This window comes from Takifugu flavidus, chromosome 12 (genome assembly GCF_003711565.1).
Source record: "Takifugu flavidus isolate HTHZ2018 chromosome 12, ASM371156v2, whole genome shotgun sequence".
In the NCBI taxonomy this organism is placed as follows: domain Eukaryota; kingdom Metazoa; phylum Chordata; class Actinopteri; order Tetraodontiformes; family Tetraodontidae; genus Takifugu; species Takifugu flavidus.
The window spans coordinates 6,683,128-6,708,938 of NC_079531.1; the positions used below are offsets into that span (position 1 = coordinate 6,683,128).

At 44.8% G+C, this 25,811-nt stretch overlaps 6 protein-coding genes and 1 pseudogene across 7 annotated transcripts; 4 read left to right on the forward strand and 3 right to left on the reverse strand.

Moving 5' to 3' along the window:
* Positions 1 to 863: 863 nt before the first annotated feature.
* LOC130535329 (homeobox protein six1a-like) lies at positions 864 to 1,997 on the forward strand (annotated as a pseudogene).
* Positions 1,998 to 2,106: 109 nt separating this feature from the next.
* Positions 2,107 to 5,719, reverse strand: qpctla (glutaminyl-peptide cyclotransferase-like a). Of its 2 annotated transcripts, none has more exons than XM_057049611.1 (7): positions 5,069 to 5,719; positions 4,625 to 4,771; positions 4,261 to 4,554; positions 3,817 to 3,978; positions 3,135 to 3,234; positions 2,939 to 3,055; positions 2,107 to 2,851 (listed from the first exon to the last, which is right to left on the reverse strand). In XM_057049611.1, exons 1-7 carry the CDS (start codon positions 5,276 to 5,278, stop codon positions 2,706 to 2,708), a joined length of 1,176 nt encoding a protein of 391 aa, XP_056905591.1. In that variant the 5' UTR covers positions 5,279 to 5,719; the 3' UTR covers positions 2,107 to 2,705. The 2 variants fall into 2 exon arrangements, with proteins under 2 accessions (XP_056905591.1, XP_056905592.1); XM_057049612.1 differs by having other exon boundaries at positions 5,618 to 5,716.
* Positions 5,720 to 6,282: 563 nt separating this feature from the next.
* LOC130534926 (ribonucleoside-diphosphate reductase large subunit) lies at positions 6,283 to 9,981 on the forward strand. Its single transcript, XM_057049610.1, has 4 exons — positions 6,283 to 6,475; positions 7,261 to 9,242; positions 9,322 to 9,510; positions 9,587 to 9,981. The coding sequence occupies exons 1-4, from the start codon at positions 6,457 to 6,459 to the stop codon at positions 9,779 to 9,781; spliced, it is 2,385 nt and encodes a 794-aa protein (XP_056905590.1). The 5' UTR covers positions 6,283 to 6,456; the 3' UTR covers positions 9,782 to 9,981.
* A 383-nt stretch (positions 9,982 to 10,364) lies between these two features.
* LOC130534928 (caspase a-like) lies at positions 10,365 to 13,256 on the reverse strand. Its single transcript, XM_057049613.1, has 8 exons — positions 13,122 to 13,256; positions 12,169 to 12,450; positions 12,002 to 12,084; positions 11,735 to 11,911; positions 11,396 to 11,651; positions 11,202 to 11,330; positions 10,840 to 10,949; positions 10,365 to 10,756 (listed from the first exon to the last, which is right to left on the reverse strand). The coding sequence occupies exons 1-8, from the start codon at positions 13,126 to 13,128 to the stop codon at positions 10,649 to 10,651; spliced, it is 1,152 nt and encodes a 383-aa protein (XP_056905593.1). The 5' UTR covers positions 13,129 to 13,256; the 3' UTR covers positions 10,365 to 10,648.
* A 309-nt stretch (positions 13,257 to 13,565) lies between these two features.
* On the forward strand, positions 13,566 to 18,319 carry rabgef1l (RAB guanine nucleotide exchange factor (GEF) 1, like). The gene is given in 10 exon segments (XM_057049745.1): positions 13,566 to 13,704; positions 14,114 to 14,309; positions 14,383 to 14,492; positions 14,495 to 14,545; positions 14,798 to 14,976; positions 15,368 to 15,449; positions 15,520 to 15,652; positions 15,729 to 15,820; positions 15,901 to 16,157; positions 16,365 to 18,319. Coding segments are annotated over 9 exon segments (1,500 nt in total). The 5' UTR covers positions 13,566 to 13,704; positions 14,114 to 14,136; the 3' UTR covers positions 16,788 to 18,319.
* Positions 18,320 to 18,852: 533 nt separating this feature from the next.
* Positions 18,853 to 21,115, forward strand: LOC130534991 (sialoadhesin-like). The gene is made up of 6 exons (XM_057049743.1): positions 18,853 to 18,972; positions 19,045 to 19,080; positions 19,182 to 19,472; positions 19,929 to 20,201; positions 20,273 to 20,545; positions 20,651 to 21,115. The coding sequence occupies exons 1-6, from the start codon at positions 18,948 to 18,950 to the stop codon at positions 20,950 to 20,952; spliced, it is 1,200 nt and encodes a 399-aa protein (XP_056905723.1). The 5' UTR covers positions 18,853 to 18,947; the 3' UTR covers positions 20,953 to 21,115.
* Positions 21,116 to 21,250: 135 nt separating this feature from the next.
* On the reverse strand, positions 21,251 to 24,364 carry otol1b (otolin 1b). The gene is made up of 4 exons (XM_057050322.1): positions 23,965 to 24,364; positions 23,789 to 23,878; positions 22,718 to 22,789; positions 21,251 to 22,638 (listed from the first exon to the last, which is right to left on the reverse strand). Exons 1-4 carry the CDS (start codon positions 24,362 to 24,364, stop codon positions 21,752 to 21,754), a joined length of 1,449 nt encoding a protein of 482 aa, XP_056906302.1. The 3' UTR covers positions 21,251 to 21,751.
* Between the last annotated feature and the right edge of the window lie 1,447 nt (positions 24,365 to 25,811).

The window sequence follows — 25,811 nt, forward strand, 5'->3', positions numbered from 1 at the left end:
AGTCAAGAGAATAAAGAGACAAAAACAGCTTTTTGGCACCAAAAGGGCTGTTCTGCAGGCCTTTCATTGATATTCCCTTTTCTACCTTTACAATCCTGCCAGGACCTGCAGCAGAGGAGCATCCTCACACGAGATGCTGACGCCACTGTGACACACACTGGTGTGTTTGGGTCCATCCAGAGGTCAAAAGCCTCTTATTCTGTCCTCTCTTGAAGACTTATCTCCTACCAAAGAGAAAGCAGAGAAAGAGAAAAGAAAGTAATACAAAATACAACTAATTAAACAATAATAAGGAAGCATTTCACAGTTTTTGGATGACATCAGCCGATATCCGCTGATATCAAGATTCGTTACAGAGGACGTGCCCACTTGATCAACAATAAACAAGTATCAAATGTGATTTTTCCCCATTCAGGAGAGACTATGATTCATTGATGTCATTTATATCCGATTACATCCAGATGGAAGACGGATGAATAAACATTTCTATCAGACTATCTGTCATTATAGCTAACAATTCATTTCTTGAATGATTTGTCATTGACATTTTTAATTACATCTGGAAAACGTGTTTGGCCCCTCATCTTACTCACTGTAGAGACAAATATCTTCGATTTTATATATTATGTTATTTTAATAAGCCTTTCACGAAAGTTCAGATTCTTCTCTTCCCATCTGCCAGGATTTGGATTGTACATTCATGGTATTCAAAGGTGTTTGTGTGTGTGTGTGTGTGTGTGTGTGTGTGTGTGTGTGTTGTGTGTGTGTGTGTGGTGTGTGTGTGTGGTGTGTGTGTGTGTGTGTGTGTTGTTTTAATAGGATTGTCTCATGCATGACTGAACTAAGTTTACAGATGTGCAGCCATGATCTTCACAGCAGAGCAGGTTGTCTGCGTGTGTGAGGTCCTCCTGCAGAACCAGCATCTCATGGGCTTCCTCCACAGCCTCCCCCTTCTTTCCCCCCTCCTGCGCTCACCCCAGGGAGCTGGAGAGTGGGTTGAAGGCCAAGGCCTCCATCGCCTTCCACCAGGGCCGCTTCGCTGACCTGTACACGCTGCTGGGGTGCTTCCCCTTCTCCCCCCACAGCCGGCCGCTCCCGCAGCAACTGTGGCTCAGAGCTACACGGAGGCTGAGAGGCAGAGGGGTCGGCCCCTGGGAGCTGTGGGGAAGTACCATGTGAGGAGGAAGTTCCCTCTTCCAGGAACTATCAGGGGCGGCAAAGAGACCAGCTACTGTCCCAAGGTTTCAGCAGCACTATGGATCCATTGTTTCTTTTTAATTAGGAAAAGTCACGGAGTCGCCCAGCATTCTCCACCTGGGACAAGCAGGAGCTCGCAACAGCTATCAGCCTCACAACCACACAGGTCAGCAACTGTTTCAAGAAACACCAGCTCAGCCAGCAGGGCCCAGATCCTCAGTTTACTGTATTATTCTTTTTAATCTATGCCATAGTCATCTAGCTAAATAGTCCAGTCACTTTGAAATAACAGGTGTTTCTAATTTAAGTGAATATACTACTTTTTCAATAATCTTTATGACACATATTGTAACTTAAAGAGCATCAAAGCTTTAAAGGTTGAATCAATTTCAAGTCATTGATTTTAAAAACATAAAGAAATGCTTTACTTTAAGCATTTAAAAGGCAGTTATCGTGATAACAAGGACTGCAATTATGACAAGATTTTATTACGATATTTTTTATCATAGGCCGGGTGACGCCACACAACTTGTCCACTTTGCATCATTGCGAGGAGACATAAGTGAAGATATGTTGGTGTGACTGGTCAAACTGGAATTAATAGTTTCGTCCTGGGTTCGCTTGCGTAGACAGCGCCCTCCTGTGGCGACATATTCACACTACATAAACAAAACAAACAGTTTAAATCTGTTTGCAGCATGTTTTGGACAGGTCTTCTCTTGACCTTTGTTCTCCAGGCCAATCTCCTCCAGCTCACCATCACTTTGGCCCACCATCTCCTCTTCATCACCATCCTCTGATTGTCCTTTAAAAGTTTTATAATTTCTCTGTTCTGTTTGTGTTATTTTTTCCTTTCAATTGGAGTTCTGCTGTGTTAAATGGAAATGATCACCTTATTTAAGTCATAAACAGAAAGAAAGAGAAAGATTTTATTACAGATAACCATTTCAATACACCGAAGTGTAAAAGTAGATTTTAAAAACTTTCTAATAAAATTATTGCACTGCCACAGAAAGTGCAATATAGCCAATAATTACAGGCAGCAACATCAAGTAAGGCAAAGGGGATTCACACAGAGGTCAAGGCATTTTCAACAGATTCATTCACAGTTCTGAAGTGGCTGTAGAACACCGTAGCTGTCTGTATGAACATCATTCACAGCTCCTCAGAGAGACCACTAAAGTCTCTTTTTAGGCAGACATTAGTGCATCTCCATCATATTAACGGGGTTGATTAATAAATAAATGCTATGGCTGTTTCCTCCTGTTTTCCACAGGAATTAACACACACAATACACAATGTGTGTTTTTACCCTGCCTCCCTGACTATGATGACGTCAAATTATTAATACTGAAATTAAGACTTTTGTCTTTCTGTTCTTATAAAAAACAAAGAGAGCACTCATTCATAGTCTTTGGTAAAATGGGACGTGCACCACTGTGCCACACAACCAGGCCTCGGGTCCAAACCGTGCTGGCTGCCCAGAACACACAGCTGGGGTTTGGTGTTTACAGGCCCAGATATTCAGCCACAAACAAAGCCAGGATCTTGGTCAGGTTCAGCACGGTGGGGCGATGCATGTTCTCTTCCGTGTCATCCAATGTGTGCCAGAACTTTGGGAAGGGTGTGCTGATGAGGTGCAACACAGGGACACCTTGGTACATGTGAAGAAGAGGGAGGAAGAAGATAGATTTAAAACCTTCAACTTGCAGCTCTGGTTGAGTTTGGACTCTCTACTAACCTTTGTGAAGGAAGGGAATGTGGTCGTCCTGTACAGGCCCAAGGTAGAAGTCCTTCCTGAAATATGTTTGTTCTGAGGGGTGAGATGTGAAAAGACCCTGTCGATGGAGTCTTTTCTCTGGACCCGAGGAGTAGAGAGCATAATTAGGGAAGAGAAACTCTCAACATGCTCAGGTGAGGGGACATTTGATGCATACCTGCAGCAATCAGGCGGTCAAACCAGCGTTCAGTGTTCTGAAAGTGATTTACAATCAGTGGATCAGGACCGCCGAGCAAATCCAGCAGCACAAAGAGGTCCTGGAAGCAAAAGGTTATAGATGCAGCTGATGACTGATAATGTTAACTTTAACATGTCACAGGAACTCACAGGAAATAATAGCGTTAATGCTGTTGGGCGCACTATCAACCACCCTGAGAAACAACCGGGCTGCACAGCGGTGGCACATCTAACCAGAATTAATGTCCATCCCTCTGAAATAAAGTCAGCATTAAGAAAAGAAAATACAGATACTCATAGAGATGGAATTGATTTAAGCTTAATACGTGCTAATGCAAGAACACGTTTATACAAAAACATTGCAATTCCAGACACCGGAGTCCATTACTTAAATTTGATTGACTCCATCTTTCTTTGTTAAACTCTGCACATTTAACCAGCCCATCTTTGAATTTTGCCAATTCTGATAGAAACAATGGTCTGAATTAGTAAGTCTGCGTTTATATTTATATCCAGTTATCATGAGCCATCTCACAGACATGCTCAGGTTGACAATTATGAGTTTGTTTAGAGGTTGAGCAGCTTAATCTGCCTAGGTCAGGCATTAAAAGACTGTGTGTATCCAGTTGTATTACTATGATGGCCAAATATTTATTCCTCACCACAGCTTGAAGCATGTTGGCACGCGCCAAGCCTGCAGGGTGGGGCGTGTTGGCCATGCGCTCGGCCAGGTGACGAGAGCCGTAGAGCGAGTCTGTGTCGGTCCACTCCTCGAACGACTCCTCCCCATCAAAAAAGACCAGCTGCAGGGTCACCGGAGGTTTCTGGGAGGACATGAAATGAGATCACAGGAGATCCCCTGTCTGGTCTGATGGAGTCGTGATGCTGGACTCGCATTGTACATAGTTTTTCCTCCCGTTCATTTTGGATTAGGAATATGTAACTCAAATGAATTCCTCTGCTCTTCAGTTTTAAAACGCTCTTTATCACCCAGCTGCAACATTTATTACCATGATTGCCACTTTAATTGCACTCTAAAAATGGTTTAGTGCTTATTGCCTGGTTGTAAATGGGATCTAACAATAATGAGTTAAATAGAGCCAAACCTGCTTCTTGAGATCCCTCAGCTTGATGTCTAGAGAGGATACAATTTCCAAAATCATAGCACAGGGTACTGCTGAATCACTGGCCCCCAGGAACACCCTCTCTGGGGCTACAGGGTCTGGGGGAAGAGCCTTGGAGTCATAGTGGCAGGCCAGAAGCAGCCTGCGAGGGGCAGATGGGTCCAGAGTGGCGATGATGTTAGTGAACTTCACTTGGCCACGAGGTGTTGGTGAGTGAAAGGAGCCTAGATCCACAACCCAGTCAGCCGACAGCGAGGAGAGAGTCGAGGAAATGTGCTGGAGGAGAGCAGAGAGGCCGAATTACACAGGAAACTGAGATCCAACGTTCAACAAAGCCGTAACTCACCTGCTGCACGGCCAAACTGCCTTGTGTACCGGGGAGCCTCTCTATCAGGATGGGCCTCAGGAGAGTCTCCCACAGACGTGCGCCATCCACCTGAGAGGCCAGACGGTGAATCTGGGATGTGGAGTACTTACTGGGCTTGTGGGACAACTTTAGGAGTGGGAGATAAATGATTAATTCATTGATAGAAAACATGAAGAAAATAGTTGCAATAGTATTAACAGTAATAATAATAGTCAATCCAGTTCAGACACCACATGTATGGAAAATGTGTGATTATACTTTGGTGATGTTGGAGAGTTTTTGTTTATAATCCAAAAATATGGCTTATATATATTTATTTTCCCTTGAGGTCCTTTGAACACATTTTGGACGTTAGCACATTTGGGAACACAGTCCTGTCCGGCCAATGCAACACCATCTGGTGTTAGCTCTCACATCTCTTACCCGGTCTCTGGCCAGATCTAAGGTAGGCATGCGGTCCACATGTCCACCCGTGGTGTCGTTGGACAGGTAGACGCCCAGCATCAGCGTCAGCACCAAAACCGCGAGGAGACAGAACAAAAGTGACCGGGCTCTGGGCATTCGCACCCGGTCACAGCCAGGGACACCGTAGCCCTGGTTCAGGAACTTGTTTCTACGAGTAGGTCTGGACATGTCTCTGGAAAAGTCTCTGTAGCTGCTCAATCGGTCGAAAGAGCGACGTGTACATCCATTGGAGGAGGGATGTCCAAGCAGGAAGTAGAGGAAGGTTGTTCTGAACCACAAACACGGTCAAAAAGCTGAATTAAAGTGGGAAGACCATGGTCCACCAGTGGGCTTGTAACGTCGCTTTCGTATCCTTTTCTATCCCTGTACCAGCCGCGATCCTCGCAGCGATGTCTATCGAAGACATATTTAATTTATGCTTTATGAATAACTAAAAACCGGTGTGCGAGAACTAATGGTTTCGTGATTTTGGTTCTGCATAATGATATAAAACTTTCTTTAACGTACCAAAGAAAGCTTGCTTTGTAGCATTCAAATAGTTTTGCAGCAAAATCCATTTCATACGTCCATTTTTTTCAGGTTATTGACGTCGGTAATGGTCTTCTTCGTCCCATCTTTCTTCTTCTTTGGTTCTTTATTTTGGGGACGATGTGCGACATTACCGCCCCCAACTGATGTGGAGTGTGACCTGCACTCTGAACTGCACATCTTACTATTTTATCAACATGTTTGACATTTGTAGCTGTAATAATAACACCCAGATGTCAGCTTTACGTATAATATAATGTAAATAACATGTTCCTTTTTGTGACAATGTTCACACTTTCGCAAATTATCTCAGCACTTCAGTACAGGGGGATTTGGCTTCTATTGTCTTTTTAATCAGAGTACTTTATTGATCCCTTTAGGGGTTGTCCATTAGGGAAATTAGCATCTCCAAAAAAAATATGTGTTTCGCCTCTGTCATTCAGAACTCCAAGCTTTGTTGAACGCTTTATTAATGACCTAGTTATGTATGTTTTCCTCCCTCCAGTCCCGCCAGATTTGCTTCAAGGAAACGGAAATCAGGAAAATATAAAATAAAATCCACACTTTTGATTCGTTCTTCTGGAGGAAGCGATGCGCTTTTCTATCCTGATTGGTCTACAGACCTGTCAATCTCTACCCCTGTAAGTCACGCCTTCCTTACAAATATGATCTTAGCGGGCTATTCGGGAGTATTTCGCGCTTCCTTCTCCTTGTACGTGTTTACTTTCTCGTTTTTATTGTCACCAGGATAAAGGTGAGCCTTTAAGTCGGACACCTGCTCTTTTCTTTGGTGCTGAGAAACATCATATTTCGCCAGGATGCATGTGGTAAAGCGAGGTAGGTTTTCCTCTTGATTTAATGTGACTAACTGAAAGGCCTTGATTAGCACAGAGCTAAACTCCAGAGAAAGTGTCCATCATAACTTATCAGAATGCAGGTTTTTTTAAAATTATTATTATTAAGATTGACGTCATACCCCACAACTGAATCATACGCTATCACTTGTGTCGATAAAGTGAAATAAACTTGCGGATTTCGCTAGCTCTTAAGTTCTTACGTCATCCTCATAAACGGGCTCCACAGATTGTCTCATTCACCCAGTAAACTTCTCTTAAACGGTGAAACGGTGTCCGACATTTAGGTTGGCAGTGATTGTGTCGATACAGCCCAAAGACTTTAGATAAATACAGCTGCTGTGGCTGGACAAACGTCTTTGTCTTCGTTGGCGCCAAAAGACCAACTTGAATTTTCTCTCTGGAAGTCCCAGCAGAACAGATTAAAGCTCAGCTTTAAGTTAGAATAAATGACAAAATTCTACATTTATTACAGTGAATCACTTCGATTTCTTTTTTCGTGATACTCAACATTGGTTTTTGGGTTTTTTTGCTGTTGTGGATAAATGGATCGAGTCAAACGATAAATGTACATAAAGTATTACATAGTCATTTGAGAGCGACATCTTTATATACTTGGATCTTAAATCAATTTTACAGCTCAGATTCTTTTGTGAATGTATTTGTATTTGAATGAGATTAACCGGTTCATGCTCAGATCTGATTTAGCTAGAGATTAAGGCGATTTAAGGGACATTATTGAACTTGTGTCATGTGTCTTTTACACAGATGGACGCCAGGAGCGCGTCATGTTCGATAAAATCACCTCTCGCATCCAGAAGCTGTGCTACGGCCTAAACGCTGACTTTGTGGACCCAGCCCAGATTACCATGAAGGTGATCCAGGGTTTGTACAATGGAGTCACCACGGTGGAGCTCGACACCTTGGCAGCAGAGATCTCTGCTACTCTGACCACCAAACACCCTGACTACGCCATCCTCGCTGCACGGATCGCCGTCTCAAACCTGCACAAGGAGACAAAGAAGGTGTTCAGTGACGTGATGGAGGACCTGTACAACTACATAAACCCACTAAATAAGCGTCACTCTCCCATGGTCTCCAAGGAGACGCTTGACATCGTCCTGCAGAACAAAGACCGCCTGAACTCGGCCATAATATATGACCGCGATTTTTCGTACAATTTCTTCGGCTTTAAAACCCTGGAGCGGTCCTACCTGTTGAAGATCAACGGCAAAGTGGCCGAGCGACCGCAGCACATGCTCATGAGGGTTTCTGTGGGGATCCATCAAACAGATATTGATGCAGCGATTGAAACCTACAACCTGCTGTCAGAGAAGTGGTTCACCCATGCCTCCCCGACACTCTTTAATGCAGGTACCAACAGGCCACAGCTGTCCAGCTGCTTCCTGCTCGCCATGAAGGATGACAGCATCGAGGGCATTTATGACACGCTGAAACAGTGCGCGCTCATCTCCAAGTCGGCTGGAGGAATCGGTGTGGCCGTCAGCTGCATCAGATCTACGGGAAGTTACATCGCTGGCACCAATGGCAACTCCAATGGGCTTGTCCCCATGCTGAGAGTTTACAACAACACTGCACGCTATGTGGACCAGGGTGGAAACAAGAGGCCTGGGGCTTTCGCCATGTACCTGGAACCCTGGCATTCCGATATATTTGACTTCCTGGAGTTGAAGAAGAACACTGGAAAAGAGGAGCAGAGAGCCAGAGACCTTTTCTACGCTATGTGGATCCCTGACTTGTTCATGGAGAGGGTGGAGAGTAACCAGGACTGGTCTCTAATGTGTCCAGACGAATGTCCCGGGCTGAACGAGTGCTGGGGGGAGGAGTTCGAGAAGCTCTACACCAAATACGAGAAAGAAGGCCGCGTCAAGCGTGTGGTGAAGGCCCAGCAGGTTTGGCATGCCATCATAGAGTCCCAGACTGAAACCGGCACTCCATACATGCTCTACAAAGATGCCTGCAATAGGAAGAGCAACCAGCAGAATCTGGGCACCATCAAGAGCAGCAATCTATGCACAGAAATTGTGGAATACACCAGCAGCGACGAGGTAGCGGTTTGTAATCTGGCCTCCGTCGCACTCAACATGTACGTCACCGCTGAGCGGACTTTTGACTTTCAAAAACTAGCTGCTGTGACCAAGGTAGTTGTCAAAAACTTGAACAAGATCATAGATATTAATTACTATCCAGTGCCCGAAGCTGAGAAGTCCAACAAGCGCCACAGGCCAATAGGAATCGGTGTCCAGGGTTTGGCCGACGCATTCATCCTCATGCGTTACCCGTTCGAAAGCCCCGAAGCTCAGCTTCTGAACACCCAGATCTTCGAGACCATCTACTACGCAGCCCTCGAGGCGAGCTGCGAGCTGGCTGCCGAGCTCGGGCCGTACGAAACCTACGAAGGCTCCCCGGTCAGCAAGGGCATCCTTCAGTACGACATGTGGGAGAAGACGCCCACCGACCTGTTGGACTGGAAGCTGCTAAAGGAAAAAATCGCCAAGCACGGCGTGAGGAACAGTCTGCTCTTAGCCCCGATGCCCACCGCCTCAACCGCCCAGATCCTGGGCAACAACGAGTCTATCGAAGCCTACACCAGCAACATCTACACCCGCAGGGTCCTGTCCGGGGAGTTCCAGATTGTCAACCCTCACCTCCTCAAAGACCTGACGGAGAGGGGGTTGTGGAACGAGGACATGAAAAATAAGCTCATCGCTCACAACGGATCCATTCAGGTAATCTTGAAATTGAACATCTCGTGTTGTTTTCTCTGCAACTAGTGGAAACTAACTTTTCTTCCCCTCGGTTTTACAGAATATCGACGGCATTCCAAACGACGTGAAGCAGCTGTATAAAACTGTGTGGGAAATCTCCCAGAAAACCGTCATCAAGATGGCAGCCGACCGCGGCGCCTTCATCGACCAGAGCCAGTCTCTGAACATCCACATCGCAGAGCCCAACTATGGCAAACTAACCAGCATGCACTTCTACGGCTGGAAACAAGTAAGTCGTTCAGAGACCAGAATAAGGCGTTTAAATGCTGCAACCGCGTGTTAAAATGAACTTTTGCTTCCGTCAGGGTCTGAAGACGGGGATGTACTATCTGAGGACGAAGCCTGCTGCCAACCCCATCCAGTTCACTCTGAACAAGGAGAAGCTGAAAGAGACACAGGACCCGGTCAAGGCCTCCGAGGAGGAGGTCAAAGAACGCAACATGGCCGCGATGGTGTGCTCTCTGCAGAACAGGGACGAGTGCCTGATGTGTGGGTCATAAACGCATCTTAGAATGGTCTTAACAACTCATACACTTCAGATTTCCCCCACTCTGTGCAGCAGTGCACTGTTTGACTTCACAGAATGATCTTTGGCAATATAATGAGATATTCTGTTCAACTGCACTAAGGAAGACACAGAATATATTTAATGTTTGCAATATAATTGTTAATACAGTAAATAAATGAATTACATACAGTCTGTTTGAGTCATGGAACACGATGTCGCTTTGTATTCTGTGGTTTAGAAAAAAGAAAATGCATCAGAAAAATACTTACCAGTAATTAGGTTTTCCTTAATTCTATATCTGAAAAGCTCTCAACCTATTTTAACCCGAAGAGAAGAGTAGAATTCTTAGAGATAAGTTGCAATTTACATCCATAATTGAGAATCAGGTCTAAAAACCCTCTTGGGAATAAATTTCAGCACACTTACATCATTATGCTCGTAAATCCCAATTTAAAAAACACTGAAATATAATTTACTTTTAAATATACCAACTTATTAAAGGCCTGGTTCATTAAAAAAATAACTAGACATTCCTAAAGTTGTCACTGACTTTAGAAGTTTGAGCTGAAACCAACAGATGCGGTCACCAGCATTTTAAATGTCATCAAGGCATTTCTGTAAAAATGGCTCACAGTTTACTCTCTACTCATCTTTCTGGGAACGTTTGCAGCACTACATGTAACAGTTTCCTGTTGGTTTCTGCCTTTTTCACCACAACCATAAAGATTTCTCGGGTTCAGCTGTCGGCTACAGACAAGGGACCAAAAAAATGTAAAATAATTCAGAGCAGTCAAGCTACTGCGGGCATGTGAAACATGTTATTTCCTTTAAAATGATTCCCGGTGATACAGTCCTGACATCAGATGAGGCCTGGGTAGAAGTAGAAGCGCTTGGTCAGGGTGCACCTGTCCCTGGTCGGCATCTGCCTCCTGTTGCCAATGGGAAAGTCTTCGAAGCGATGCTGCACCTGCGTTTGGGTCAGACGGTCCACAAAGCAAAAATATGAGCGTCGTTTCATCGGCACGGCCGACATTCAGCTGGGAAACATACTTTTCTGAACAGCTCTTCCAGGTCGTCTCTTTCCGCCGAGGCGTTAAACACGTCCACGAGGACCTGGACCAGGAACGACCCTTTGGCGAGAGATCGATGCGAAACGGTATCTGGACGGAGACGTTAGCAGAGAATGTCCAAAAATAATAATCAACAGTTAATATTTTGAGTTGTTCTTTACTAACCGACACACCCTAAAATAATTGAATATTAACGTTTATTTTTGCTTCAGTTTATTGCTGTGAAACTTTTCTAACTTCAGTATTTGGCGCCATTGATGATGAAGTGCTCCTTTATCGGCCTTTTTAATGATTTATATACTTTTACTTCCACCTGTACTGATGTCCTTCACACTAACTCACCTGGAGTGCAGCTGAGAAGGCAAATAAAGTCTTTTTCCTTGTGTTCGATCCGTATCGCGTCTTCCTGGATGTTCGCATCATCACTCACAGGAGGGTTCTCGGGCGGGTGCTGGTCATTAAAAATGATTTCTCCCTTCATCTGAAGCATGAGTCATTTTTAAAGTTAGGAGCAGCACCGTCGGGTTACCGTGAGCTGAGAGGGTCATCACCTCCTCTGCAGGCCTGGATGATGATGATCTTGGGTTTGTTGAGCAGCGCCGGACAGTCCTCTGGGCCCAGACGCCTGTAGATTTTGTCCAGGGAGAAGTGGTCATCTTCATACGTCTTGCTCTGGGTGCTGACCCCCGCAACAACTCCCAGTCTCCCATGAGACATGATCACCACCACCACGCTGTCCGTGTCTTTGAGTTTGGGGCGTTTTGAGAAATCAATGACGGCGTCTTCAATCGCCTGTGATGACACCAGTACGATCAGACGTGGAAACAGACGTGGAAACAGACACGAAGATGCTTAATCTCATTTGCACCACCTACCCGTCCTGTGAGGTTTCTGTATTTCACCACCTCGTACCCGAGACCTTTGAGCAGCGTCTCCATGTTCTCCTCGTCTTTCTCGGCACCTTTTCGGTTCAAACACTGATTCATGAAGGTGATGTTAGTAATTACCAGAGCCACCCGATTGTTGATGGCCTCTCTGGTCCCAGGGTAGACCTGAAATGATTGTAAAAGAAGAGAGTGATTGTTAGATGAAACTTTTGTAATTTTGTGGGGTTAAATCTGGTTTTTTTAGAGCTCGCTCACGGCTTTGTCGCTCTGTTTCTCCTTCCAGAACACATCGATTGATGGGGGACTTGAAGATGACCCTTGACCTTCCATCTGGGGCTCTGCGGTTGAAAACGGAAGGAAACGATTCTGTCAGTTTGAAATAAGGTGTCATGCGGGGCTCTCCAGCTGACCTCTGAGCTCACCTGGTGGAGCAGGATGACCACAGGACAGACCCAGCACTGCAGAAAGCTCAGGGTCTCTGCTCTGAATGTGAGAGATCATTTTCTTGCAGGCTCTCTCCCCCTTTTTCCTCACCAAGTCGATGAGCCGTCGTGCCTTATCGGATCTGATGTTACTCTTCTCAGTGATGGACTCTTTCTCCATCTCGCTGACGATGCCGTCCATAAAGACGTCATCCAGGAGCTGGTTGATCATCTGGGTGGAGACCTTCTCCACAAACATGAGCCTGATGCTGTCCAGCTGGCCTGGAAGAGGGAATTCAGATTATTCTACACTTTTTGGCTCAAACCTTAAACAAGCACCTCACATACGTGACTATGATGGCAGCAAAAATCAGTAATCACCTCCTTTGGAGTTAAACCAAATTTGAAATGTAGCCAATGCATTTTTAATGTATAAATGGCCTCTCATTTACGTAAAACCTTTATATATTTCTGAAACAGAGTTAAATCTGTTGCATCACTTCATTTCCTGGAAAAAATAAAGGGGTGTTTTTTTTCCCCCTTTTATTTTGCATATAATTGAGCTCTTAGATGGGACCATATCAGATACAATAGCAAATAAATGAATTCCTTCCGATGTGATGGCGAGTCATTTTTGTATGAAAGGCATGTGGCAATTATTGCTGGTCAGCAACTCTTGAAATAAATGCTAAACCCAAGATTGGAATGTTGTGAATACGTATAGAGGCATCCTTCTAAATCCTAAATAGGTGCGTTCCAGTATCTAAACTCAACACTTCTGGTCTAATGAGCAAATGTAAAACTAAAAAAAAAAGTCTTAATTTTAAAGAAAGACCAACTTTTTGGTTGAAGTGATGGTATCACTCTCATCATTTACAGCGATATTTAAGAGATTTCTACAGGATTCTTAATCTGGATTAAGATTAAAGTTTTCACATATCGCCATCACCTACCTGCCATTTCTCAGAAATCAGTGGATCCGTGAATCTCCGCGATAGAATCTCAAATCTTAAAGCGTTTGGGGCTGTTCTTCTGTCAGTGGAAAAGTTTCTGCACAACTGCACAGCTTGACAGATGTTGGGTACCACAGCAGCTTCCGGTTAATGTAGCAGTGACCTTTACGCTATGAAAGTCCAATAACGTCACAATAATACTAGTCTTCTGACATGAAATATGTCTCATGCGTTAGGTCTTAATATTTATTATTTTATAATCTACATGTTATAATTTATACAGTCATTTTGCGCACAAGAAGTCTCTGACATTTACTTCGAGAATTGTCATATTTTATTTAAACCAGAAAGAGAACATATTGAGAACAGTTGTCCTATTTATAGTTGAAGTGAAGTAAAGTGACCGCAAGTCGGCGCCAAACAACTATCCAACCAGAGGGGGAACCACAGAGAAAGAAATTTACAAAATGGCGGTGGGGCAAAGTTAGCTGCCTGGCTAAAGAATTAAATTCGCTACAAATAAGCTGGAGCTGGAGCAACGATCGAGTTAATGAGTGTTGCGACACAGCGAGTAAAAGCGTATGTTCACACAAATCCGCGCTGGTTAACTGGACATTTTAATGACCATAACGATAATTGAGCTCGTGACATTTTCTAGCTGGGATTAGCTCTGAAACTAGCTTAGGTAAACATTTACTGCTAACTGTAAGACAGCGCGCTCTTGAGGATTTTGCACTGTGTAACTACTCTTACGGTATTTGCTTTAACGTTTTGAAATGGTTGGGTATTAAAGGGACATGCTTGTGTTGTATTTTTTTATATTCCGATGTCGGTAGCTGGTAATTATCTATTACTCAGTAATAATTTAGCCAGCAATATATCAGTCTTTTTCCTTGATACAGTTTAAATGAGCCAGAATCGAGACGGTGTAATTGTTCACACAATATAATGTCTTGGTTAAGTTCTGACCGCTCTCTTCTCGGCTCAAACAGACAATCTCCTTAACCCGATAGAGATGATAAATCAGCGGCGTGCGATCCATGTGGACCAATCAGAGCTGCTCTGCACGAAAGGATGTGGGTTTTATGGCAACCAGGCTTGGCGAGGCCTGTGCTCAAAGTGCTGGAGAGAGGAGAATCAACGAGAGAAACAAAAGCAGATTCAAGAAGACTGGGCACTTGCTGAGAGGTGAGTCAATCTGCCACCAGTGTCCCCCTTCTGTCCGTCTGCCAGATGTTACAGCTGTCATTTACCTTTCCAGACTGCAGAGAGAGGAAGAAGAAGCATATGCCAGCAGACAGCAAAAGGCCCAACCACAGCCAAGCATAACACGTTTCAGCAAGTTTGAGGAAAGAAAAAGTAAAGAAAAATCCATACAGTGACAAAATTCTTCACTCCTTCAGCAAAAACTCCACCAAAAAAAGGTATGGCATATTATTTAACCGGTTTACCAGGTTTCCACCTTAATAGCTTCCACAGACTGTGCAGCACAGCCCTGATTAATGCTATTCCCTTGTGCTGTATTTGGGCATCAATGCAAGTGTTGACCAATTGGCAATCAAGATTCAAGATGTACTTTATTCATCCCCGTAGAAAAATTGAATTGTAGTAGCAGCCTAACGTGGATTAATATAACTGTAGTGTGTAATCAACACGCTTGTGATGTTGTCTCCTAGATGTTGCTCCCCAGAATGTGCAGGCCAGCCCAAGTCCAAGCTCCTCTGCAAGCCATCATTCTGCTGTGGAGAGCGACCATGCGACACGAGAGTTCATTGATTTTCTGAAGCCTCTGAAGTTTGGGAGGGAGATCTTTAAACAGTGCCGGGCCTTTACAGAGAGCATGGTCTATAAGCGGGTGAGTGGAAATGATATTGCGCTCTTTTTTTTTTCAAATTGAGCTTAAGATTTAAGGTCTAATTTAGAAGAACTTTGTTTTAAGTATCAATCTGACATCTGAAATTTTTATGGGCTTCAAATGGAAATTATTGTTACAGACCTTTTACTTACAAAAATATGAAAATAAAGAGTTATTTTTTATCATTATGCTGTTCTGTTGCATGTTAATTAAATCACTGCCAGTTGTTGAAGTTATAGTCATAGTTGCCACAAAACAACGAATTCTAAAAACAACAGCGAATTCTCTTAGAATCTGGATTAATTACAGTATGTCAGGCTATTATTTCTATTTGACTACTTCATGGTCACACTTTTGAAAAGCATGATTCTAATCCAATTGTCTTTCTCAGGACATGGCGGCTGATGAACTGTCTGAGTGTGTGCAGGATTTTTACCACAACCTCTCCGAACGCCTTCAGACCCAGTTCAAAGGTACTGCTGAAGGTGCAGACATTGAATATTAGACATTTCTTACACGTCTCTGTTGCTCTACTACTTTTAGGTTCCTTAGAACAAGTGGAGGCCGTAATGGATGAAGTAGAAAAGTACATGATGAGTCGCCTTTACAAGGAAGTGTTCTGTCCCGAGACCACAGACGATGAGAAGAAAGATCTGGCTATTCAGAAGAGAATCAGGTCAGCACACAAAGAAGACAAAAACAGGCCCATTGCCCCTAAAATAAACTATCTGAGGGTTTTGCTTCGGTTCCAGAGAGCTGCATTGGGTCACCATTGAGATGCTGTGTGTGCCGGTAGATGAGGAGATCCCTGAAGTGTCTGACAGTGTCGTCAAAGCCATCACAGGTAGGCGCCCTTGGTTTGTGTTCCTATAGTCCTCCTTTAACGTGTTATTAGTTGGTGCTTAAATCACTGCCTCTCGACAGATGTGATTGAGATGGATTCTAAGCGCGTGCCCAAGGAAAAGCTGGCGTGCATCACTCGCTGCAGCAAGCACATCTTCAACGCCATCAAAGTCAGCAAGAAAGAGGCTGCGTCTGCCGATGACTTCCTCCCTACCCTCATCTACATCGTGCTGAAAGCAAACCCTCCCAGGCTGCAGTCCAACATCCAGTACATTACTCGCTTCTGCAACCCGAGCAGGCTCATGACCGGCGAGGACGGTTACTATTTCACCAATCTGGTGAGAAAGCGACTCCACTCTCTCTGACATCTGCAAAGGTGTTTGCTGGATGTCACCGAGCTGAGGATTTTCATGGTTGTTATTTTGTTTGTGCTGCTGCGTCAGGCCAGCACAAATAATTCAAAATGGGGAATGTGAATCTTTGTATAGTTGATGTCATAACCTGTTGAGGTGTATTGTTGTAAACATCTCTTCGTCCCTCTCCAGTGCTGTGCAGTGGCCTTCATCGAGAAGCTAGATGGCCAGTCCTTGAACCTCAGTTCAGAGGAGTTTGAGCTCTACATGTCAGGCCAAGCATCCCCACACTGGCCCCAAGCTTGCGGACCGTCGTCCTGCTCTTCGAGCAGCGCTGCTCTGACGCAGGTCCACAAACGCCTGGAGGTGCTGACTGGGCTCGGGGAAAGGCAGGAGCAGGTCATAGAGAAGGCCCGCCAGCTGGAGAGCGACCTCATCGACTGGACGGATGACGTGGAGCAGAAGGTGCAGAGCATCCTTGAGAGTTTTCCCACAGAGACACAAACCCCCGCCACCAGCGCGACCACGCCTGCGGCTGCGTCCGCCATCGACGCCGACAACATCGAGAGCGAGCTTCTGCCCCCCCCGATGCAACCGCAAGTGTTCGCCGGTTGATGTAGGCAGACCTTGACGCGAGCAGTCTGCTAGAGACTTAATTCCACTGTCCTCCATTTCCATGCAGATAGATTTCATTGTCAGAGTTCCTTCAAACTGCACCGACCAGCACGTCCGTAAAATCTTTACTGCCGCGACACGTTTGTGGCGTAGAGGCCGGACTTAATCATAATTAATCTCTGAGGTGCGAAGGCAGATTTCACCCTCTTGTTGACCCAACTCAGTACTTGAGAAACAACCCTGGTGTTGGTCCATAATGACATCATCGTTACCTCATTGTTACATTTATGCAAAAGCAATAAAGCATTCGGTGTGGTCTTCACACCTCTGTTCCACTGACAACTCTTTTGACCACATACATTGTGTAAAGCACCATTACACACTCGTTCCTCCGTGTTAGAGTCCCTGAACTCCAATAGCTGAATTTTAAAAGCAGGGACGTTTCTAGCAAAGGCAGTCGAGGAACCTGTGAAACGTGGAGTCAAAACCCTCCAACACTCCCAATCTGCAGTAATAGCAACTGTGTAGTTTGCTGGTTTTTTTAATTTCCAGAGAGAAAGCCGCGTGTGTTTGTTGGTTTTTGCATGCAGACAGACGCATCTGGAAGGGAACGTGTGTTAATCCATCAACATGGAACAATCCCTCTGTCATCCAGGTGGGTCAGTGGCTTATTTTAGTCTCTGTACCCGATGTCTCCTCCATCCATTAGCTGGATGCACAGAAGTCCTTTTATTTTTCTATATAGCAGCAGGTCGAGTCCTTTGGGTGCAGTCGGACAGATTATTCCTGTAATATTTACAGTAAGACATAACATTTATTGTGTTACATGAATTCTAACAATTATTGCTTCGTGGGCTGAGCATGTTATATATATTTTATTTTATTTTGAGAGTTGTATGTCTGAATTGATCCTATGTGATGTATTTGTTGATGGAGTGTCATTGCCACACGCTCAGATACTGACCACGCTCCCCTGCCATCGTTATTTACCATCCTTGCGGGGACCGACGTGTTAAAACTCTCTTTTGAAGGCAAATACAACAACGCAAGACTGCCGGGTTGTTGCGCACAAGTCCTGATTGTATTTATGTTGAAGCACCTTTTGGTTTGATTTAAAAGCTTTTTTTTTTTTTTGTCCATTCAGTTTGAGTACACGGCTGCAAAGCTCGAAGGATAAACGCTTAACTCACTGTGGTTTCTTTTGTTTTTAGCTGTGGAGAATATTCAGGTGTTTTCTTTTGCTCGTGGGCTAATTTGCTTCACCCCACTCGTGGTTGTTAAGCCGCTGTGGGTTTCATTTGAGGGGGGCGTTTGAAGCAGACCGGCGCTTCATTCCTGTCGGCAGAAACCATTTAACAGGTATTTTAATGAGTTTTAAAACACTGTCTGTGTAACCTTATAGGTTTGTTATTGTTACTCTTGAGAGAAAGTCAGTCACCACTGTCTTTTATTTAAAACTAACTTATTGAGGCAGGATTTGTTCATCTGCCATCGTGATGATGACGACGAGAAATTAAAAAAAATTGGAAGCACTTGTGCAATCCTGTGGAGTTTCTGTTCATATTTCCCATGACTCAGGTTTTGCAAGCTGGGAGTTAACGCAATTTTTTATTGCAGTATTTGCAAAAAAAAAAGCGCAGCGATAATGAAACACAACCCTCACGCACTTCAATACACTTTTAATTGTTTCACAATCTGGATAAAATCCATTTCAATGACACTGGCATAATGAAAACAAAGCTGTATGAATGGGATGTAAATAAACCAATGTAATTAGTTTGAATGTAATGTAATATCAATGTAATGGGTTTGAATTATTTTTGGGTTATGTACCACAAACCCCAATTTTTAAAACCCCTGCTCCAAGAGCAAAAAAAAAACCACTAAGAAAGTTGCACATGCTCAAATTGTATTTAAATATTAAATTATTTATTCCCAATTACATTTTTGCTTATCCAGAACTTGATGAACTTAGGTGGGAAGGCTGTTTTAATGCTTGCCGTTTTGATTCCTGGTATGTGATAGTTATTTTCAGAAAAAAGGGATATCCTCTCTGATGTGCTCTAGTTGGAAAAACCAAATAAAAAAACATTTTCACTTCCCTCTATTAGAAGTAAAAACTCTGCTAGTCTCAGTTTGTCATTAAGGGAACAAAGAAAGATGGAGGTGGTTGTTTTCCTCTTGGGTGAGTATTTTCACTGGTAGATTTACAAAATTTACTGGGGTTTTTTTCATGTTTTTGTCTGAATGTTTTCAGCTCTGTCAACACTTCCACAGCTCGCAGAACCTCAGGGTATGTATTTAAAATAACCTCTAACATACAGAACAATGTTGATCCAGATGCTTTAAAATCCATCTTTGACCTGCTGATCGAGTCCTCCCTCTTCCCCGAAGCACCCTTGGGGGCCCCGTTCAGAGCCGTGCTGGAGATGGTGTCGGGACATTCCAGGATCTTCTCAGGGGATGATGTGAAGCTCAAATGCAACATACCTGATCCCTACCCATCCACCTGGCGTTACCTGTGGTTTAAGGGATCTGAGGAGCTTCAGCAGCACGGAAATGAATTAATTATATGGAGAGCCCGAATTATCGACAGTGGGAAATTTTACTGCCAGGGAGTGAGAGACACAGCGGTGGGACAGCTACACACCAACCAAAGTCTGCCTGTGGAGATCGTTGTAGATGGTAAGATCAATGTCATAATTAATACCCATTGGCTCCATCCCATTATGCTCTAAATCTCCACCTGGGGTCACTTGAATGAGAGGTTTTCCAGCATCAGACTCAGGCTGAGAATGGTGGTGGCACCATCATGCTGCCAGGATGCCTCCGTTGTTGCAGCTCCTGGAAGGATTGTAGCGTTAGAAGAAAATGGAGGCAGTAAACTAAACGTCCCAGAGAACATTGTGATTTAGTCAAAGAGCTACAACTTAAATTCTATCAAGCTCTGGGCAAAAAAAATGACTCGGGTAGATAGTCTGGGTGTGGACACAAAAGATGGCATCTACAAGTATTTGTCATGATTCCAGAAAACCATCACGTCAAGATCCGCCAGCTTCATTGAAGCAGGAGTTGAAAGCCAGTGTTTCAGCTAAACTTTGACTTCAAAGGATGCTAACTCTCTCCTTCCCCTTTGTTCAGGAGGTTGGGCGCTCACCCGTGTGACGCCTCAGCCTGCCCTCGTGGGACACACCCTGGAGGTCACCTGTCTTGTCCGAGGGAACCGGCCACATACTGAGGTGATTTTATACAGAGATGGAGTGGAGGTTATGAGAAAACGAGGCAAAGACCTACAGTTTATCCTGTCCAACCTGACCACTGAAGACCAAGGGATGTACTCCTGCAGGGCCTCCTGGGATGTACGCGGGCTGACACACTCTGTAATGTCAGTTGAGACTCTAGGGAGGGTTGTAGGTGAGTTTCTTGTCCCCCCAATACTAACATCCAATTTCAACCGGTCAAAAAACTATGTTCTTTTCTCACAGAGATTCTGACCAAACCAGTTCTGGAGATCGATGTCAACAATAACCAGATTCCCAACAGGATGAAGCTCATTTGCCACCACGAATACAACCTTCCTGCTCCCGCCCCTCCGGTGCACTTTTATTTCTACAAGAACGATAACCTCCTGGGACCAGCAACATCTGAGAACCGGTTGTCAGTCAATCAGAAGCCGGGCCTGTACAGCTGCAAGGTCAGGGTTCCTGAGTTGAACCTCGTCCGGTGGAGTGAGCACAAAGGCTTCGGACAAGTGCCAGGTATTTAGAGCCTCTACGGTGCATTGAGATTTAAACTTTTAATCATGTCAAATGTTGCAGAGCAGTTACAAACACTCTAAGGCTGAAATGTCTCTGACCCAATAGGACCGCGGGTACAGAAGCCTTCATTTACTGCCCCCAGACCGTGGACACCACAACCTCCAGCTTTAATCCCAATCCCGCCAACCCGGGCCCCTCTTCAGAAAGTCCCTGTGACCCCTGTCTTAGTTCATCCTCGTGATGTGGCCACCCAGCGGTCTGTAGAACACACAGAGGCCAGCACTCTGCCCCCCGAAGTCCAGTCTCTCAACCAAACCACCGCCGCCCCACAAACCATCAACATCCCCGAAGCCTCTGGCGACATGTCCGGAGAATCCGGTGACTTTACAGACGACGACTCACCCTAAGATGATAGCATACCCCTCAGACCACTAAACCAGGAGACCACGTTCTTACCCATCATTCATTCGGTGTGACCTGGGCTTTATGTGACCTTTATTTAGTGTGACCTTTATTTTAAGCTGCAATGTATAAACTGCGGATAAAGCAAATAAAGCATTCCACAAATAATCAGCCGTACTGGATTTTATAATTTTTTTATTATCCCGATTGTACAGGATATTAGAAATGTTGGTATCAAAATGTCAATGGTGGGTTTACAGCAAACAAAATGTCTAAGTATAGTTTGCACTGAAAGTAGAAATCTAATACACATGATTTGTGATGGTAAATTAGAGATAAAATGGGGGAAAGAGCATTCATACAATGTTGAGGGAAGAAGACATTAAATATGGTATACAAGTGTAAGAAAAAACAGGAAATGCATAAAATACCAATTTGTTTCACCGATACATGTTTATTCCTTAGTTTTCTACATTTTAAGATATATACAAATATACATTCATATACTGTATCTAAGCTTAGGAGCAGTTCACTTCACCTTCACCAATCAATATTGGGCTGTAGGTGCTTGATGGGAATCCAGAGTCTGACCCCCACAACAAGCAACAGTGGAGAGAAAAACATCTTTTTAATAGGAACAAACCTTGAGCAGGACCAGGCTGAGGGGACCCTCCTGTTGATGGGTGGCCCGGTAAAGGAGGAGGAGAAGAGGAGACGGGGCAGCCACATACATGGAAATAATAACCTTTTTACAGATATAATCACATGGACAGTTCAGGAGACACGGAATGTTTCAGTAACCCATCAGGCTTCCTCGGAGTACAGCAGGAATCCAGAGAAGATGCTGTCGTCCTCGCTGCTGGCATACACTCCGTTCCAGTCTCTGAACGTCTCCAACCACACCTGGTCCCCCACGACCAGCCGCAGCACCACCAGGGTGGATGCCTGGTCGATGTCCTGACCATACAGAGAGTCCCGCGTCCTCACCTTTCGGGACCCGTTCACCACCAGCGTGGCTCGGAGCGGCTGATTGCGGACGGTGATGTGGAAGGAGAAGACGTAAACCCCGGCGTGAACGCACATGAAGCTGTTGGAAGTGAAATTGTAGTGATTCTCTTCGTTGTAGAATATTTTGTCAAACCGGATTGGGAAGCCCGACGGCGGGAAGGACTTTCGGGGAGAAATACCGACGCTGAAGGCTGAACGTTTCTGGGTGATCTGCGCACCTTTCGCTCCTTTCAGTCCACGGAATCCACGCTCACCTTTCTTCCCTGGGTAACCTCTATCCCCTTTTGGCCCGAATAAACCTCTTACACCCTGCAGTCCTTCGGCTCCTCTAACCCCTGGTTCCCCTCTTTGTCCAGCAGGACCCGGATCCCCGCGGACACCTCCTGGACCTGGTGAGCCATGTTTTCCATTTAATCCTGGAATCCCCATCGCTCCAGGGATACCAGGAGGACCAGGATCTCCTTGCTCACCTTTCTGCCCTCTTTCTCCGAATGTACTACACTCCCCTTTGTCTCCCTTTTCACCCTTGGGGCCCATCACAGGGGGTCCAACTGGGCCCTCTTTTCCTGGTTCTCCTTTCTCACCAGTAGTTCCATTTTGGCCAGGTTCCCCTTTTTCCCCGTTATCACCTTGGAGGCCTTGCAACCCCATTACTCCTTTCTCACCTTTGGAACCAGCATCTCCTGCAAGTTGAACAAAGCTGTGTCAGACATGTTGTATCCAGCAGCAATGTTAAGTGTATCCGAGCTGTCTATCTGGTACCTTTTTCTCCAGGTTTTCCAGGCAACCCTGTTTGTCCAGCAGAACCACTGCCTCCCCTCTCACCTCTTTCCCCTAAAGAAATAATACAGCATTCTTCAAAAAATATATAAAGAAATATACACTTAATGATAACTTCACCATGACCTGGAATATTTTGGCATCTTATTAGATTACTGTATATTGCAGAAACCCAGAGCCTTAGGAAGAATGACAAGGATAGACATTAACAGGAGGAAACCTGGAGGAGAACCAGGCTCTGAGGCACTGCTGCTGATGGCTGATTGGGCAAATGAAAGTAACAAAGGCATGGACTTCAGGGTAATTTTACATGCTCCATTTTGCCAGTGTTTCATTAAAGACATGTGTTTAGATGTGAGTTAAAGACCAAATTCAGATTATAAAGTCCACTTAACATTAGCTCAGGGTCTGCTTTGTTTTCATTTTTTCCTTAAATTAGGTGTATTTGAATGTGACACAAAGGCACCTTAGATTTTCTGAATGGTTTTCATTTTAGTAATTTGGCTAAGACAGATCACAGGATGTGAAGTTATAGTACACAACCGGCTTGTGTGACATCTCACATCAACACAGCCTGAGCAAACAAGGCCGACCTGCCCTAATCCAACATTTCCACATAAGTGTTTCGCTTCCTAGGATTCAAAGCAAAACCTATGTAAATGTTTTTGATTGTCTTATACAAACAGCGGTCTATTGAGAATACAGCAGGAGAGAGAAAAGAGAGAAATTGGTTCTAAACAAGACACAGATGGAAACAGGAAGAAACCCAAGAGCTTCTATTTATACCAGTGGATGCCTGGCATATAAAATCCAGAGGACAGTGCTCTTTAAAAAACCCTCATGTCGAGAAATCCTCTGGTGAACACGATAAAGTGGCTGTCATGACCTCGCATCACCTGCCTGGGTTTAATTTCTATGGTCAGAGTTGTGTACAAGGCCATTTACAGACCTTTAAAAATATATTCTAGTGATGTGTTTGTGTTGCATTATAACTTCATCCGATATGTGATAACACACATTTAATCTGCATACATTCAACTATATTATATATACCTTTGTCTCCTTTTAACCCAAGGGGTCCGCTCATTCCGGTCGGTCCTGGTAATCCAGCAGGCCCACTAGGCCCTCTTTCCCCTGGTGGCCCTGAACACACAATAACATATATAACCTCACTGATCTAATGGGCCAACAGTATTTATATCAGCAGGGGTTATTTGGTTGTGTCGTACCTTCCAAGCCCCTGTCTCCCTTTGGCCCCCTTGGGCCCCTCTCAGGTGGACAGCACTCGCAGAAGTTAAAGTAACACTCATTATAATCCAGTGTGTAGTTCTCTAGGCCACCACCAGGGGCTTCGGTGCTCGGCGGGTAGTCATTCTGAAAGCCGTGACTTGCGTACGTGGGTTTCTCGGTGGCTGGAGGAGGATGAGGTTGCACCGATTTGGCAGTCGGCACTAGCTTGTGAGTCTTGCCCGCGCTGGTGGTCAGAGGGCTCTGCACGGTGACCTGTGGGACGGGTTTTTTGGTGTACTGGTACTTTGGCTTCTGCGTGGTCTTGGCTTCAACGCAGTGCCCAGTGTTGAGTGCAACCACGGCAACAACCACAAGTATCAACTGACGGGTGTTCCTCATGGTTCACTGGGATCTGGGAACAAAGGCGCCATAGTTTTTATGTGCATTTTGACAGGTAATACGGATAAATAACAGCGACGCTACACTAGCCACGTCCTCAACCCTACACATTTTGATATCACACAAATATGATGAGTCTGCAATTTTGACATTTCGAAACTCAAGTTCAAGCTGAAAAATGCAATAAATATCTGCAACTTTGTGATTAATGAAGAATGTTTAAGTCCGGAATGCTTCTCAACTTATTTAAATGTTTTCAAGTTACTGCCTATTGATAAAATATCCAGTATAGGATGAGTAAAAACAATCCTTTGGACTTACCCAGGTATGCATACGTGGTATGGTCATTTATCCTCTCTAGCGGTCTCTTGGAGGCAGCGCCAGGAGCTCCGGGTCTCTGATATCTCAGACAGCCTCGGGGAAACAACATCTCCACCAATAAGGATGTTTGCTGGAAGCGCTGGGGGTGGTCTGAAATTCAACTATGACGGAGCCGCAGCCAACCCAACGGGAACCGCTGGGCACGGACCATTTTTCTGTACCTCTGTTGTGTAGAAAGGTGCTTTTGTGACACGGGATACAGCAACCGTGAGGAGCACTCCCCCACTGCAAGGTAGGCGAGGAGCAAAGGCCGTGGGGCATTGGGTCACCCGATATGGGAGGCATTACTCCAACAGCTAGCGTGCTACCCGGGCTCCCAGTATGGACAAAGCCAAGCAAAGAGGGTTCTGTGATTGAGGCCAATGAGCACAACGACAGCTTTTTCTCAAGCTTTTGGTTTCCATACAGGTCAATTATTTTTATGTAGTTTGAGAAAAAAAAGTTTGCGTAGTTTTATAAAAGACACAAACCACCAGATCTCCAAGACTCACACGACTCCTTGAACTGCGAATTGAACCACTGCGCGGGGAGGTCGGCGAGAGAGGTTCAGTCCTCGGCGCACTGATAATCTCCTCGCTCAGCAGTTACTAAACCTGAGCTGTTTGTCAAAGGAACCAATCTGCCTCACCAGCAACTGCAGTGTGCAGGACCAACTTTCTGCTCCCCGCCATTCGCAGCCCAACAATGATTCATTCTTGAGTTGTAACAAGATAACGTTGGATTTTTTTTTTGTAGAAAAGTGATTTTCTGGTGGCCGTCTAGTTGCTCCTCTCAACTTGCCAGTGACAATGAAGGCTTGAGCAGTGGTCATGCTTCAGTTGTGAAAGACTTCATGGCCTCAGAGGGATCGATGGCGGGCTACAAGTGAGCAGGAAGTGAAATGAAAGCTGGGAAAGAGGGACGGGGGAGAGGACTGTGTCAAACATTGTTTGGTAACGCACATTTTTCTTCTCATCCCCTTTGAACTGATCTTCTTCCATCAGGTAGAGTGTCATTTAAATGTAAGACACCGAGCTAGGGAGGGGTTCTCTACGCCCAGCCCCATCGTCTCGCTCCATTCAGACCA

Coding starts and splice junctions, on each gene's coding strand:
- qpctla (XM_057049611.1), bottom strand. CDS start 5,278: ATGTCCAGACCTACTCGTAGAAACAAGTTCCTGAACCAGGGCTACGGT. Junction 4,555..4,624: donor GCAGTTTGGCCGTGCAGCAG/GTGAGTTACGGC, acceptor GCTCTCCTCCAG/CACATTTCCTCGACTCTCTC. Junction 3,979..4,260: donor TGAGGGATCTCAAGAAGCAG/GTTTGGCTCTAT, acceptor ATGTCCTCCCAG/AAACCTCCGGTGACCCTGCA.
- LOC130534926 (XM_057049610.1), top strand. Junction 9,243..9,321: donor CTCACAACGGATCCATTCAG/GTAATCTTGAAA, acceptor TCGGTTTTACAG/AATATCGACGGCATTCCAAA. Junction 9,511..9,586: donor ACTTCTACGGCTGGAAACAA/GTAAGTCGTTCA, acceptor TGCTTCCGTCAG/GGTCTGAAGACGGGGATGTA.
- LOC130534928 (XM_057049613.1), bottom strand. Junction 11,652..11,734: donor ACAGAAACCTCACAGGACGG/GTAGGTGGTGCA, acceptor GTGTCATCACAG/GCGATTGAAGACGCCGTCAT. Junction 10,950..11,201: donor CCTTCTCAGCTGCACTCCAG/GTGAGTTAGTGT, acceptor GTCTCCGTCCAG/ATACCGTTTCGCATCGATCT.
- LOC130534991 (XM_057049743.1), top strand. CDS start 18,948: ATGGAGGTGGTTGTTTTCCTCTTGG. Junction 19,081..19,181: donor ACAGCTCGCAGAACCTCAGG/GTATGTATTTAA, acceptor TCTTCCCCGAAG/CACCCTTGGGGGCCCCGTTC. Junction 20,202..20,272: donor GACTCTAGGGAGGGTTGTAG/GTGAGTTTCTTG, acceptor CTTTTCTCACAG/AGATTCTGACCAAACCAGTT.
- otol1b (XM_057050322.1), bottom strand. CDS start 24,364: ATGAGGAACACCCGTCAGTTGATACTTGTGGTTGTTGCCGTGGTTGCA. Junction 23,879..23,964: donor GGGAGACAGGGGCTTGGAAG/GTACGACACAAC, acceptor TTGTGTGTTCAG/GGCCACCAGGGGAAAGAGGG. Junction 22,790..23,788: donor TGGGTTAAAAGGAGACAAAG/GTATATATAATA, acceptor TTATTTCTTTAG/GGGAAAGAGGTGAGAGGGGA.